At 39.6% G+C, this 17,391-nt stretch overlaps 1 protein-coding gene across 3 annotated transcripts in view; it reads left to right on the plus strand.

Annotated features, from left to right (window-relative positions):
* Positions 1–17,391, plus strand: part of LOC146798508 (cytochrome P450 2F2-like) — a 528,068-nt gene that overhangs the window by 261,807 nt on the left and 248,870 nt on the right. For 2 of the 3 annotated variants that reach the window (XM_085625796.1, XM_085625795.1), the window contains one exon: positions 7,546–7,722. The exons of the other annotated variant lie outside the window; for it this stretch is intronic. In XM_085625796.1, coding sequence (XP_085481922.1) covers positions 7,546–7,722 — 177 coding nt within the window. The remainder of the gene's footprint in view (positions 1–7,545; positions 7,723–17,391) is intronic. 3 annotated transcript variants of the gene reach the window in all.

A 17,391-nucleotide genomic window follows, 5' to 3' on the forward strand; every position in this document is an offset into this window, starting at 1 on the left:
AGAGGCCTAGCAAATTCTTATTTCCTGGAAGTCTTCAGAGAAGGAGGCCTCTTAAAAACTTGAGCATATATTTGATTATGACTTTTCTTCTCTTCTTTTTCTTTTTTTCCCTCTCTTAGTACCCCCCTTTTTTTACAATACAGTATTGAATGGAGAATACAGATTACACTTATGTTAGCCCTTATGATTATAGTATATGATACTGTATGATGATTCATGATGAGACTTGTTGATGCAGGCTTGAACTGTTTTCCATGGGGGTCGTGAGGGCTTCTCTTTGTCCACTGTGGGATTAATGCTAATATGTAGCACGCAGCGGGTAGCGGGTAGCGGGTAGCACCCGCGGTTGCTCCAGCTCTTGTTGGCTGTCAGGCCTATCGACAGCCTGGTTAGGGTGGTTCCTTCTCTAGGATACAGGGCAGGGTGGGATGGTTCTCTCCAGGGTTGGGTGAGGAGGGTTTTCATGCGGTTCTGGGATGCTTGGAAGGGAGGGGGTCAAATTAAAATGCCAGAAGGAGTAAGCAGAGGAATCATTTTTGATTCAAGCTGTGTTACTAACAACTACAGTACATTTAGAGCACAATGTTTAGAATTCCATACATTTTTGATGGCAATACTCTCTTGCTTGCTTAAAACTAAGAATAAGGCCTATGGACAGAGGTATGTCTTATGGACTTTTGACCCTTATGTGACCAATTTACAAAAAAAATGGGGTCAATAAAGTATTTATGCTGGAATGTTGCTGGCTTAAACTCAATGAGCAAACGTCAGATGGTACGGGCAGAGCTTCAGAATTATAGACCTCATGTTGTAGCTCTTGTTGAAGCTCACTTGGCTTACAAAGATAGACATTTGTTAAAACAACTGCAATATAAGATAGTTACATGTACCTCGCAGACGGTTTCTATTAGAGGTGTTGCTATATTAGCCGATAAACGGCTTGACTATACTTTGCTCAGAACTTCTTATGATAACCGAGGCAGGTGGATAATTGTGCAGCTACTTATAAATGGCCATAAGTTTGTACTTTGCGCTCTTTATGGCCCTAACCTGGATGATCCATCTATTTTTGAGCTGTTTATTTTAGACCACCTCGATTGGCAGAGGGATTTAATAATTATGGGAGATTTTAATTGTACAATGAACTCACATATAGATTCAACTAATCGAGGTGCCTCGACTAGGATGAGGAAGGTTAGGGCTGCTACTTTGGAAATGGCCAGACTGCATAACGTGAAAGATGTATGGCGCTCATTGTATCCCTCAGTACCTGGTTATACTTATTACAGTGCACCACATCAGCAGTATTCAAGAATTTATATGTTTCTTGTTAACAATTTTATTCTTAATATAGCCAAGTGTAAAGTCTGCCCCAAGATATTTTCAGATCACAACCCTATACTGCTGACACTTACGTTTAATTCACCAAATAAACATGTCCGTCAATTTTCCTTTCCTCTCTATGTGCTGATCGATATAGAATATCAAGCTTTTATAAATGAGAACATTAATAATTTTATATTGGACAATGAAGGCTCTGCTTCTCTTTTTTCTATCTGGGATTCACTTAAAGGCTATATAAGAGGAGTGACTCAGCAATATGTTTTAAGGCAAAATTGTATTAAGAACCAGGCAAATAGGGCCACTAGAGAAATAATTAGACAATTAGAAATCGCACATGCGGATGAAATTAGATGTGGGACAATTCAACAGATGGCAGGTTTAACATATTCACAAACATATTTACTTCTCATTGAAAAACGTGCTGCATTGGGACGGTCCCTAAAATATAAAACTGTGGCTAGCTATATTACAAATAGAGCTCTGCAATGAGTATGGTGAACAAGTAGGCAAAGTGCTCGCACACCAACTCTCTCATAAAAGGGTGGAGCGAGTAATAAAGGGCATAAGAGATGATGGGAGGTTATTCTATACACAGCCTGAGGAGATATTAGAACAATTCCTGGGCTCTTATCAGACACTATATAGCAATCCTAATGTGTTTGATGAAAGAAAATTTACTGACTATATGGATAGTGTAAATTCCGTGAAACTATTAATAGACTTGAAATGGCACAGACTTTGTCCTTAATTTAGATATAACTGTGGATGAAATATCTAAAGCTATAGATGCTCTCCCTTCTGGGAAGGCAGCGGGTGAAGATAAAATACCTCTGGAATTTTATGAGATATTTAAGGCAAATTTAGTTCTCATTATGTCCAAAATTATGAATTATATAGGTGTTAACGGGAAGGTACCTAACTCATGGGAAATGAAAAACATTGTCTTTTTTCCAAAAAAGAACAAACTGAAGGAAGAATGTGGGTCATATCACACGATTTCGTTAATAAATGCTGATGCAAAAATATGTGCGAAAATATTGGCAATGCGACTCGCACCTTTGATGACACAACTAGTTTCTGATCAACAACACGGATTTATACCTGGTAGGGACACAGCTGCTCATGTGAACACAGCTTTAGTCACCTTTGATGCTGCCTCTAAATTTAATATGGGTATAGGGATGATTATGCTCAATGCGGAAAGGCATTCGACCGTGTCACTTGGGATTGCCTTTGGGCTACACTTCAGGTATATAATATTCACAGCCGCTTTTATGATTGGGTTAGTGCTTTCTATAAACGCCCAAGAGCCAAACTAATTTACCTAAATTATCAGACTGACCCATTTATGATTTTGAGGGGTAATCGGCAAGGTTGCCCTATATCACCTTTACTCTTTGCTCTATATATAGAGCCGTTTATTAGATCATTGCTTGCTAACCCATCAATCCCACCAGCCTTATTAGGATCTGAAGAATTGAGAGTAACGGCTTATGTCGACGACATAGCCGTCTTTTCTATGGATCCAGCCAGAGCTACAGAGGATATTCAAACTGAAGCTAGCACGTTTGGGAGTTTTTCCGGTTATAGATTGAATGTCAATAAGACCCAGACTATTCTTAGTTTTCAAGCAGATGGGATGGTAACTGGGATTTGTGCTTCAGCAACTTACCTTGGTGTGCAGATCACTGCAGACCTGGGACAAGTCATAAAACTGAATTATGACTTCTTACTTAAATCTATGATTTCTAAAATGAGGGATTGGCATAAATTGCCTATTAGTATTATAGGGCGCTGTAATATCATTAAAATGATTATTTTGCCCAAATTTCTTTATTTGTTTAGGTCAATACCATTGCGAGTACTAAACTATTTTTTCCAAAAACTTGAGGGGGCTATAAGTAGCTTTATATGGAGCTACAAGCAACCAAGACGTGCTATAAAATACCTAAAACTTCTTTATAGATTTGATGGGTTTCAATTACCTGATTTTAAATTATACTTCTGGGCCTCCTTTGTAGGTTGTCTTTGCGCTCCTAACAGACAACATTCTTGTTATAGTCTTGCTGTTGGTAATGATAGTGCTATGTTTTTGTATAGGATTAATGATCCAAATTACTTTAAAAGAGTATGTTTTAAGACTCTTAGGGATATAGTATACATCTGGCGCGAGATTACAGCCAAGTGCTCCTTGCCTTTGATGCATCGTAGCATGCCATTATGCTCCTGGAAATCTTTCATGATATGCAAGCTAAATCCTGGGATAGATATGGCATTAGCCAACTCAGTCATTTATATAACGCTACTGGATTCCGCACGTTTTTAGATCTTCAGACGAACTCTGGTATCCCCAAAAAAAAATATTTTTTATAAATATCCCCAGATTAGAGATTGTCTGTGGGGACGGAGAGAGATAAGACAACCCATGGGATGTGATCTACTGACTTATTTACATTCAGGGATGAAACTGACTAATAGTTAGGCTTCCCAACTACTATCTCAGTTTTGGGAGAATGATAGTTTAAGGATAGCATCTAAATGGAGTGAGCTATTGGGACAGGATGTCAACCCTTGGGAAATAGAAACATCACTAGAGAGCTTAGATACTGCGGTATGTTCTATTAATGTAAAGTTGCAACATTTTAAAACCGTGTTTATGCTCTATTATACCCCAGAACGAATAGCCAAGTGGATAGCTTCTAATAGCATAAACGTAAATGATAAATGTAAATGCACAAAGTGTGGACTGGTTGCTGCTGATGTTTTACATATGTTTATCACTTGCCCAGGCCTGTCTGCTTTCTGGAAATATGTTTTCTGTATAATAACTGGCCGTCTAAGGATTAATATACATTTAACGGATAAAGAACTTATGCTTGGCTATAAGTCAGAGGTAGCTCTAGATACAAGATCTTTTATATCAATTATTATAGCAACTGCACAACTTTGTATTGCCCGCGCTTGGGTATCTAAAATTCCACCTAGAGCATATGAAGGGTGGGCAATATTAAGAGAAATGTTTGAAAGGGAGAGGCAATAGCTAAGAGTAGAGGTGTTCGATCTGGTAGGAAGTTCTATCGAATCTGGGACAATGGTATGTTAAATTAATCCAAACCAGATTTGTATATATATGCTTTGAATATTAGAGTATTAATGAATCTTCTTTGTTTATCTCTTACATATGCTTATTCATTTTTACAATGTAGTGTGACCTTTTTTTGTGGTATATACATGTACTGTATGTTATTAATTTTTCTCTTGGGTGATTGGCTTTCTATTATGTTTACTCCTTGCGACAATAAAAAAAAAAGAAACTTCAGAGGCTACAAAATGCAGCAGTTTGGGTTTTGAAGAACATCAAACAGTTTGAGCCTGTCTCCAAAGCCTCCATTGGTTACCCATTAAAAAAGAGTGGCTTTTAAGGCACTATGATGAGGGTTCATGAATCTCTTTATCATCAAGGTCCTGATTTTTTTTAAAGTCAAATTTCCTGGTACTTTCCAAAGAGATCTCTTCAATCAGCTTCAGCTAGTAATATTACGGTTCCCTTCACCAACAAGGCTGCTTGGGGTGATGGAAGCTTCTTTTTTACCACTGCTCCTCTTTGGAACCAAATGCCCTGGAATGTGAGGAATCAACCTAATCTTTCAGCCTTTAGGCAATCACAAAAAATATAGTTATTTACCCTTCTATCTCAATAGGCAGTTCTCACCTTCTTCACTAATAGGCCACCCTTGGGCAAACATCGCGCTTTGCAAAATGTAATCAAATCAAACTAAACCACCATTTATACATCCTGGTTAGCTTGGTCAAAGGGCCGTCAGTTTATTGGTGCTCATTAGCACCCTCTCCTCCATAGATCTGCATTCACTGAAGTCTCTTCCACACCAATCTTCACACTGTGTAGTTCTTCTAGCTCCTCGGCAGATAAAGCTGAATACCTGCTAGCACCTACACTGAGCACAGAGTTTAGGCCACCATGTCAAGCTGATTCAGTATCAAGTAGCATACTTTCATTTATTATAGGTAGAAACCCCTGAAGAAGGGCTGGACCCAAAATGCATCGGGAATTTTTGTTAACCCTGTGAACTAAACAACAATTGATTGAACATGTTATGATAAAACCGCATTGAACTAAAGGATTTCTTACAAATGGATAAAAATTTCACTATTGGAATATGAAGTCTAATAAACCAAAGTGAAACAAGCTTAATGGAATGTTGAATTTTTAATTATTATTCACAAAGGAGTGCTTATATGAGTTTGTCCTTCTAGATGGTAAGGTCTTCATCCTACATTCAAGTAATACACCCCACAATCAGGGGGTGATACTTCACAGCACCCATAAAGTAATAAGTAGTGATCAAATTGGGTATCATTATCACAATATAGGAGTGCGACCGTCTCTTCACAAATTTCAATATGTTTCAGACAACAGATAGGTCTATAGGATGTCATTTTGGATTACACTTCCAAAGTAGTGCTGTTTCATAGGAGCTAGTTTTGGATGACAAATTGGACTGAAGTACCCGAGCGTAATCTATTTTTGTGGCTTACACTTTTTATTTATTGTGGAGTTGCAAAAGCCAGATCAGGAGAATGATGACCCATAATCCCAGTTTACTTTTCTTGAAGGCGTATACCTTTGAAATGTTGAAATGTGGCAAAAGAAAGACTTCATAACTGAACGAAACTTAAACACATTTACTACTGACTTTACTTAATGACTACCCTTAGAAAGTATAGAGGCTTATTTACGAGCCACGTCCACCACTAGATCGTATAGGGCTTAGCCATATCTACAATCCCACGTAAAGCCACCCTGTATGTCTTTTCATGGCCTTCGAGATATGGAGTAAGACTAAACAGCGCAAGTCGCTGCCTTGCCTTACTGAAAGAAGCGTTCCATGGGTGTTGCACAACACCCATGGACTTTGATGCCGCCCCAGATTTATAATATCTTGTTAACCTGGGGCAGCGCCAAAACCTTGCTGCTCTCTGCAGCAGGCATAACAAGGAAACATTGTTACATTCTGGTGCACACATGGAATGAGGAAAACATCTGTTGTGATTGTTTTAGTGCAGGAAGATGTCCCATCCTGAACAAAAACAATGATGCTAACAACACAGACACTCTTGCACCATGGTACAAGAGTCCCAGTGTTGGTGCATGGCTGCTAATTGTGCGCCAGCGCTGGCTGAAATGACACAAATGCACCATATCTTGTAAATATGGTACATTCCTGCCTTTTGAATTGGTGTAGGGCAGCTCAGCAAAATGACTTGAGCACTGCCCAATGCCAATTTGCTGTAAATATGTCCCGTCATTTTTGCAAGAAACAGACTTGTGTCTATGTCCAATGTTTTGATGGTGTTGTCCATGAGGGGCGGGGCTTGATTCTGCCAACAGAGTGGGGGTCTAGGGTGCATGTTTTGGTTGGGCGGAGGTTCTGTGCTTCCGTGGGGGACATGGGAGGCAGTTCTGAGTGGGTGACTGTTTATCCAGCTGCCTGGGCTTGAGCTTTTGGGGATCCGCACATGACATTGTTGTGCTGTTTAGGTGTACTGGCTAACTGGATGATTTGTGCCGTTTCTCTCCAGTGGTGGCACGGATGGGGAGAGGGCAGTCATTGACTTGCAAGGATTTTTGGTTCTGGCTTGGCTGTGAGGCTGTCAGCAGATCCTTTGACTGGTGACTATTTTGTTCCGCAGTTGTTTGCTTCCAAGCAGGTGCATGTGAATGCTGTCACAGTGTGATGCTTTGCATGGTCGTGCAGCATTCCTTTAAATCTAACATAACTAAAGTATACACCCCTCCCCCCCCAAAAAAAAAATATTTTTTGACTAATATACTAACTAATACCTCTAATCTTGGGTCCCGGAGTAGCGTGCTACTTGCTACAAAGAACCTCAATGTCTCATCAGGTGTACTACGCTCTATATAAATGGCATTTATTTTGCAATTACAATTAGCAGAGGATGGCTCATGAATTAATATAATTGTAATATTGGAATCAAGGACCCTGTCATTGGTGTATGGAACAATCTGTTAATTCTCCTCTGAGTTACTAACAAGAAAGTGCAGTTTACATTAGTTTTCAACACTGCTAAGTAAGAAGCTGAATGCGTGCCCTGTTGTTGCTTTTGTGCAAGCATGCAATTTACAATTGAATCACCTGAAATCTCTCTGCTTTTTTAAAGCTCTATCACATTTTCCCAGAGATAATGGATTATGTTCCTGGACCACACCGTCAGATGTTCAAAAGTTTTCAACAGTTGCATGATTTTCTTTTAAAGAAAGCGAGAGAAAATGAAAAAACACTGGATTCATCTTCCCCTAGAGACATACTCGATTTCTTCCTCATCAAGATTGAGCAGGTACTGCACAATTTAGAAATTCAATTAAAGGGGTCCAATAGGTTTAGCATGTGACAGTGGTCACTCAATGAATTGTTGAATGAAACTGGTTTCTTACACAACCTTTGCACAAACTTTTCAATTCCAATATATAGACACACACAAGAATACAGTTTTGTCACTGAAAGGGATGGTGTGGGGCGATAATTGTATTGTGCACCTTGTAATCTTGTGTGTGTGCATATCTATCTATCTATCTATCTATCTATCTATCTATCTATCTATCTATCTATCTATCTATCTATCTATCTATCTATCTATCTATCTATCTATCTATCTATCTATCTATCTATCTATCTATCTATCTATCTATCTATCTATCTGTCTATCTATCTATCTATCTATCTATCTATCTATCTATCTATCTATCTATCTCAGAGAACAGGTAGTTCCTAGGTTTAGGTAGAGAACAGCTCTTGTATACTGCATCCTACAACACCAGCGACACTCTGAATTTGCTCACCTCAAATGTCTACTTTTCTATCAAAGTTTCTAAGCATATGATTAGCACAGTGCCATCCATGTGGAGCTAGAAAGAGATAAAGGCTTTTGTCATTTGTTGCTTCTATTCAATTATTATGTATATACTATGGTAGTTGTGGTCCTCTCAATAAGTAAAGTGAATCAGGTCCAAAGAAACAAACTGGTGATCCTGAAAGGAAAACATATATTAATAAAGCATTATCAACTGCCTGAAATGTTCATGAATTAGACCGATTGCTTTCTTTATATTTATACAGAATACTTAAACATCATAGTCCTTCTTCAGTATCTTTGAAGCCACGTTTAAAAGAGCAAACGGATGTACACACTCATGCGATGCATATGATTAAGACTCGCAGTAGTTAAAACACATTATGCCAAGGAACTCGCCTGAAGAAAGGATTCTCACTGGTGCACAATTGGAGTTGAGCCTGTTTGCACAGATGGAGTAGGTGTTCGTTCTGCTGGAATGTATGGAATATATATATATATATATATATATATATTATCTACTGGCAGTCACCAGTAGATAGTTATAGTTAGGACCATGTTTCCATAGGAAATCTCAAAATTCTATTTTGAATAACTTTGGCGCCGGTTGACGAATCCTCGCGAAATTTTCAAAACTAATGGGGCGCTATGCTCCGCTCCTACCCTGAAAGTCTCGGGGTGATTCGTCAAGCGGGGGCTGAGAAAAAAGGGGGTCCCAAAACGCGTTTTCCACATGCATTTTTCCATAGGACCTTTAGACACAGCTACAGCCCGAACGGCTGAACAGAATTACTTGTAATTTGGCAGAGAGGTAGCCATGAGGTCAAGGAAGTGCCTTTTGTAGGTCTGGTGTAAATCTGTTCAGTAGTTTCTGAGAAAATAGCATTTAAATCAATATATATATCTGTAAGCGCGCTCCGTGCGCTTACGGTAAGCTTACCGTACGCGTACGGTGACGTGCGCAAGCGCGATTCTGATTGGTTGTTAGATCAAAGTAAACATTCGAATCAGTCGAAACCAGGAAGTATCGGCCGCCATTTTCTGTCTCTCGCACTGAAAAACAAAGGTTGATAACATGAAAAGGGGGCAACGAAGAGAGTTGCAGACCCCCTAGCGTTCGTCAGGGGGTTCACGAAGGACCAAAAAGTAAGAAAAATAAATTTAATAATTTTTTTAAAAAAATCGCGGAGTGCGTGTACGGTAAGCTTACCGTACGCGTACGGTAAAAAAAAAAAAAAAAAAAAGAATTAACAATCACATTTAATATATAAATCTAAGGACCCCCAAGGGAGAAAAAAACAATTGATATTTTGTAAAAAATGGCGTGGCGTGGCGTGCACGGTACAAAATGCGCAAGGTGGGCGCTCGGTGCGCAAAGCGCACCACGAGCCGAAAAATTTACAATAAATAGATAACTTAGCATTAAAAAAACCATACAAAGTCACTGAAAAAACCATAGGTTTCACACACGTTATAGTTAGGAATTAGCATTTAAAAAACCTTGGAAATTCACTTAAAAAACCATAGGTTTCACACAAGTTATAGTTAGCTGTACATTTCACTCGTAAAAAACCAATGAAATTCCACATTATAGTTAGATCAGGTAACTATAACTTGCGCGACCGCAATGCACAATGTGTCATTTCAGATGTCATCAGTGATGTCATGAGTGATGTCACTGACCATGTCATGAGTGATGTAATATGTGACGTCATCAGCAGTGGATAACTATAACGTGGAATTTCATTGTTTTTTACGAGTGAAATGTACAGCTAACTATAACTTGTGTGAAACCTATGGTTTTTTAAGTGAATATATATATATATGCAATTATGCTGCTTACTCCTCTCCCCAGTCTCCGGGATACAAAAAGCAGGCACGGACCACAGTTCAGTGCAAATTCATTTATTCTTTGCTTAGTCGGCCATGACGCGTTTCGGTCCCTCCTGGACCTTGATCACATGACAACGCTTCTAGGCTTCAACCGCCATTTTATAGTGTCAAAAAGTGCAGAGTGCAAAGTGCAAATAGCAGCATGGAAAGTGACAAAATACTCTTAATTAATTACAAGTAAAAATACTTAAAATCGTAAGAGTGTATATGAACTTTGTTACTACACTGGACATAGTACAAATAAGTTTGATTCCAGGTTAAATATTATTGAAGACATAAATGCCTAAAATCATTCAATAGAAAAGCGTTAAAAACACATTAATAAATAATCGTATCAGGATGAATAAAATTTAAATGTGCCCAATATGGCTCTAAAATTTCATGTTAAAACAAAGCTCTATCATATACATCTGAAAATTACGTTTCAATGTTGACATTTATCCCCTTTAAACTGTAACCACTTAAATGCATGGGGGCGTCGTTGTTAGTTTAAATAACTTATGGAATGGAGGAAACGTAATGCAGGTCAATGTTGCTTAACCATACCTAAATGCTGATAATACAGTGTAGTGTAACACCACGTGCTCGATGAATATACTTAAAATAAGAAAGAAGAAAAGTTTTTTTATATATAATTTAAAATTTGATCTAAACACAGGGCATCAAGCGACAGCCAATAGTTGGACCTAACATGGTAACATAGGTTTGCAGACTGAATCTGACTAAAAATAGCATGTATGTATATATAAATATAAATATAAATAAATATATATAAATATGTATTGAGGGGAACTGGAAAATGTTTTTTTCCAGGGTATAAGAGCTTGTAAGTTTATTGACAAACTAAATTATACAAAATCTGGCACTTCAAAGAATGACCCGTTTAAATACAGGTGTAAAGATCCTCAGTGGCATTGAGGCCTCCCGGTATCTTACTGTCTAGATTTAAAATGTACCGGGTTTCAAGTTTTCGTAATGCATTCTCCCTGTCCCCTCCTCTTCTATTTTTAGGTACAGCATCAATCAGATAGTATGACAGGTACTGAGGGTCGCTATTGTGTTTATCTTGAAAGTGTCTGGCGACTGGGTAAGAGGGGTCCTTATTGATAATAGCTCTAAGGTGTTGCAGGATTCTCTTATTAGCCGGAAGTTTTGTGCTACCTACATATTTAAGATTGCAGGTGCACTCTAAAACGTATACGGCGTAATCCGATTTGCAATGTAGAGCTTTTTTTATTTCCACCTCTTCATCGTTGAATGGAGTTTTGTAGGTTTTTCTACTTGTGCCGTGGATGCATGCTTTGCAGCTCTTACAGGTCACAAAACCTTTTCTCTGAGAGAGCCAATTTATCGGTTCTGTCACCTCTGGGCTGCTTGTAACTAGACTATTACTTACTGAGGGAGCTCTTCTAAAGGTTAATCCTAGGCTTTTTGGCAGCAGTGATCCTATTATTGGATCATCTAACACTATTGGCCAGTTGCGTTGTATTATACTTCTAATGGTTTTATGTTGTAAATTATAGGTGGTAATTAATCGCAATTCATTAGTATCATCCTTTTTGGGTTTGGTAACCAGAAGTGACTCCCTCTCTAGTTTAATCGTTTTTGCAATGGCTAGATCTATGGTTTTTATGTTGTACCCTCTTTCTAGAAATCTTTTTTTACAATCTTCTTGTGCCTTTTGCAAATCAGACATGCAACTACAGATACGTTTGATTCTTAACATTTCCCCATAGGGGATACTGTTAATCAAATGGCGTGGGTGAAAACTTGATGAATGTAATACTGAATTTCCTGCCGTCAATTTTCTGAAAACCTTTGTTTCCAATTTACCATTATTCACATAAACCTCTACATCTAAAAAATGTACGCTATGCTTATCGATTGTTGCCGTAAAGCTTAAGTTGATTTCATTTATGTTGAGGCTATTGATAAAGTTATGAGCATCCTGCAAAGATCCATCCCAAACAAGAAAAATGTCATCTATATAACAATTTGACATGTTTTTCCACCGCCGAACGATGCGTCACGCTGAGGACCAGCTCCTCCCACCAGCCCATGTGAAGACATGCATAGCTGGGAGAGAATCTGGCCCCCATCGCCACGCCCCGTGTTTGCTGGTAGACAGTTTTATCAAATGGGAAAATGTTGTTGTGCAGACAAAATTGAGTTAAATCACTTATCTTCATGTTATGCGCAGAAAGTCTTGGATTTCTTTTCCCTAGAAAATATTCCAAAGCTCTTATTCCATCCATATGCCTTATACTCGTATAAAGAGACACTATGTCCAAAGTCACTAGTAGATAATTTTCGTGCCATTCAAAATTGTAAATTTTTTGCAGAAAGTTGCTAGTGTCTCTTATATACGTAGGTAATGATTGTACTAGTTCCTGAAGGAAGAAGTCTATGTATTGGCTGGCATTCTCCAACAAACTGTTTTGAGCCGAAATAATAGGTCGACCCGGGGGGTTCTTGGCATCTTTATGTATTTTCGGGATGAAATAGATGTTGGGTATAGTAGGATTTTCTTTGTGAATGAATTTGTATTCATCCATAGTTAACGTTCCTGCGCATTTCCAAGCCAATAATTTGCCATAAAAATCATTTTGGATTGTTTTTATTGCACCCCAGTTGCTGGTTTTGTAGCAGGTTCTATCATTTAGATGGGATAGGGCTTCTTTCATGTATTGTGTTCTGTCCCATAAGACAATATTGCCTCCTTTGTCTGCACTTCTGACAATCACATTTTTGTTGCTTTGTAGTTTTGTCAATAATATTTTGAGCTGCCTGTTCTTGGGATGCCTTTTCGAATTTCTTTGATTCAGCTTGTAATTCAGTTTTTTAATTTCATTAGTAACTTGCTCATTAAAAATGTCAATACTGTCTCTTGGCATTATAGGATTAAATGTTGATTTTTCGTTTGAAAGGTGTATTTTTCCTGTCAACTGGTAATGCTACACCTGTCGGGGAACTCATAGTTTGACTTGATTCATCTGAATTTGAAACTTGGACATTTGTTGCTGACCTTATAGTGTAGTTAGCATCCTGTAGTTCCATTAAAGTTATATATATATATATATATATTACCTACTGGCGGTCGCCAATAGTTAGTTATAGTTAGGACCTATTTTCCATAGGAAATCTGCAACATTCTATTTGGAATAACTTTGAAGGCCGTTGACGAATCTTCGCAAAATTTTCAAAACTTTTGGCCAGCTCAGGTCCGCTTCTATCCTGAAAGTCTCGGGGTAATTCGTGTAGCGGGGGCTGAGAAAAAAGGGGGGTCCCAAAACGTGTTTTCCCCATGCAATTTCCGATAGGACCTTTAGCTGCAGCTACAGCCCGAACTGATGACGGGAATTACACCAAATTTGGCAGAAAGGTAGACCTTGGTTCAGAGTCGTGCCTTTTGCTTAAATGGTGTTAATCCGTTCAGTAGTTCTTGAGAAAATCAAAAGTAAAATCACATATATATCTGGGCGGAGCCTAACCACGCACCTCATCGTGAGATCTGATTGGCTGTCAGCACTTCATACAAGAAGTGTTGGCAGCCATCTTGGGGCCAATATACATGACAGCACCTCATTAAAAAGCATTGCAGTTAATAGAAGGTTTTAAGACATTAGTTACATTATAAATCATTTATTGATGGTACCATACTCATTTTAGGATTTGTGGTATGCTCTAAGGTGATTATACCATGTGAAAACGCCTTCTGTTGGGATATCATGAATCATGATTGAGAGAAAAATATTTTCTCATGCTTTTCCCACAGAGGTTTGGAAGGTGATCTATAAGCTAAACTGAGAGCATATTTTCTGTAAATTCACATTATCTTTCTCAGTCATGTGAGAATGAAGTCTGACATTCTCAGTAAAACATGTACATCCAACAAGGGCAGAGACTGTCAGTTGATTTCTTTGTGTTCTACTGCAGCTTCCCAGAGTGTTCCAAAGAACAACTAGAGCGCTAAGAGTCCTACTTATGATAAACGTATGGCACACCTGAAGCCATCTTGATTAGAATAAAGTGGTAACTCTTAAAACATTTAATTTAAAAAGGAACAAAATGAGGGGGTTCATTTTGCCATAGAAAGTATGACTAGTGCTGCAGAAAGAAAAATTAGGGCACATTTTGAGTGACTTCTCAAATCCTCTTCAAGTTCATTAAAAAATTCTGACATGCAGACTGAAACATGCACTTTCAATACCAGCAGCAGACTTCCCTGGTGAGCAGTAGCTTTACTACAGTGATCTAATGAGCAACTAGAGTGCTAACATTCTGAATTTATGGCAAATGTGTGACACATCTGAATGCCTTCTTGATGGAACCAAAGTAAAAAACTGAAAGTATTTCCTACTGAGGAGACTGCAGTAAATGAGGAAATTAGGAAACTTTATAACAAATAAGTCTCCCAAGATTGCCACCAGAGACAAAAGAGCCCAAATGCAGCCCAAATATCACCCAGATGTAGCCGAAGTATAGCCCAATGACAGAATGTCCCAGAGTGTTCTTAAGAACAACTAAAGCGCTTACTGTCTTACTTATGACAAAAGTATGGCACACCTGAAGCCATCTTGATTGGAATAAACTGGTAACACTTAAAACATTTAATTTGAAAAGGAACACAACGAGGGGGTTCATTTTGCCATAGAAATTATGATTAGTGCTGAAGAAAGAAAAATTAGGGCACATTTTGAGTGACTTCTCAAATCCTCTTCTATTTCATTAAAAAATTCTGACATGCAGACTGAAACATGCACTTTTAATACCAGCAGCAGACTTCCGTGGTGAACAGTAGCTTTACTACAGTGATCTAATGAGCAACTAGAGTGCTAACATTCAGAATTTATGGCAAATGTGTGACATATCTGAATACCTTCTTGATGAAATCAAAGTAAAAAACTGAAAGCATTTCCTACTGAGGAGACTGCAGTAAATGAGGAAATTAGGAAACTTCATAACAAATAAATCTCTCAAGATGGCCACCAGAGACAAAAGAGCCCAAATGCAGCCCAAATATCACCCAGATGTAGCCCAAGTATAGCCCAATGACAGAAGTGTGCAAAACACTTATTTTTTGTGTTTTTGCAGTTTTATATAGTGCAGACTTGTCAGGTATTGGAGTTTTTTACATGAGCATTGGTTACATCACACAAGAACAAATTCATTTTGGTTGTAGACATGGGGAGATTAAGTGATTTGACCAGAATCACAGAATGTCAAGCTGAAGCAGAAACTCCAACCTGGTTCCCCAGTGAAAGTCTGCAGCTCTGGAAGTAACACCACATCCTCTCCCCTAAGTGCAACATTTAATCAAGTGGTCAACTGGATAAAAAAACATAAGGATAACAAATCATTTAAAAGTGCTTTGTCGCTATTTGAAAATTTTTTGATGCAAATAAGACCTTCTCATATATATAATTTCTAAAGGAAATGCTCTAGGTATTACAGTTTTGATTACATCAAGATGACGTCAGGCGTTCCACACTTTTGTAATAAATATAGAATGTTAGCAATCTAGTTGTTCATTAGGATACTGTTGAGAGGCAGAGGCCAGGGGCACGGACTCTGAAAATTGAATGCAGGTAGGAGGGTGCAGAGGCAACAATTTGACCACTCTGGGCAGGCAGGAAGGGCCGTGGCAGCACAACAGACTATGGAGGGCAGTGGAAAGGGAGGCAGGGGCAACAAACCAACAATACAGGACTGGCAAGAGAGGCTGTAGCAATATAATGGACCATTGTGAGCAGAAGGAAGAGGCAGTGGTAGTACAACCATACATGCCAAGAGACCCGATTCAACCAGAAAACGTCCAATATGTTTAAGCTCAAATGGGCTTTATTTGATCTGTCTCCTGTCTATAATCTCCTCTTTTTCAATGTAACTCAAAGGGGAAAATCAATACCCCAGTTTTTTTTCAAAATCTCACTCTTACCAAGTTCAAATTCACAAGTATGGCACATTGGAACATGGAAGGCAGGAGGAATTGGGGTAGGGACATGGACTTGGATAACAGAGGACAGGAGGGACATGGAGAGGTGCACCAAACTGACCCTGCAGGGCAGGCATCAAGGATCAAGGTTTGTAGCAGCACAATACACCACACAGGGCATGCGGGACGGGAGTGCAGCACAACAATCCATAGAAAGCAATAGGGAGGCGACAGGGCCATGCACATGGACAACAGAGAACAGAGGGGAAAGAGGCAATGGTAGCTAGCTGACCATAATGGACAGACAGGACAGAAAGCTGCAGCATAACAGACCATAAAGGGCAGGAGAGACAGATCAAGAGCATTACAATGGAACAGACAACCCAGGAAGGAGGGAATAGGGGTCTGCACATGGAAACAGAGGGCTGGGGGTAAGAGGGCAGGGCAGGAGCAGCAAGATGACCATGGAGGTCAGGCAGGATGGGCACTAGAAGCAAGACACACCATGGAGAGCAACAGTAAGACTATAATGGCATTCACACAGACCATGGAGGAAAGGTGGGAGAGGGTCAGGGGCAGCTAGCTGACCACACTGGGAAGGTTGGAGGGGCCGTGGCAACACAGAAGACCATGCATGGCAAGTGGGAGGGTTAGTGGCATCACAATGGCTATGATGGGCAAGAAGGAGGGTGCAGGGGCATGCACAAAGGACCATGGAGGATAGAAGGGAGGGTCAGGACCTGGGCACAGACAAGAGATTTCAGGGGAAGGGGCCTCACAACAGACCGCGTGGGGCAGGCAGGAGGAGCAGTTGCAGCACAACAGACCAGGGAGGGCAGAAGGGTGTGGCAGTAAAATGGACCATGGAGGACAGGAGGAAGGGGATAGGGGCATGGCATGTGGACAGGTAAGGTGGAGGTGGCAGGGACCGGGTACAGTCATCTGACAATGCTAGGCAGGTGGAAGGGGATTAGCAGCTCAACAGAACACTCACAGTAGATAGGAGTGGCAGGTCCATGGAACATGGTGGGCAAAAAGGATGGAGCAGGGGCATGCACAAAGACATCGGAGGGCAGCGGGAAGAAGAATAGGGGCAGCAATCTAAGCACGAGGCTAAGCAGGAGGTCAATGATAGAATTGGGCAATGGAGGGCAGGAGGAGTGGACTGGTACATCATGCTAAATGGAGGGTAGTGGTAGCACATCAGACTATGCATGGCAGGAGGGAGGAGGCTAGTCCATGGATTCAGACAACAGAGGATAGGGATGAGGGGGATGGGGCAGCAAGCTAACTGTTCAGAGAAGGTGGGTATTAGGAATCTTATTGTT

This window comes from Triturus cristatus, chromosome 9 (assembly GCF_964204655.1).
Source record: "Triturus cristatus chromosome 9, aTriCri1.1, whole genome shotgun sequence".
Lineage (NCBI taxonomy): Eukaryota > Metazoa > Chordata > Amphibia > Caudata > Salamandridae > Triturus > Triturus cristatus.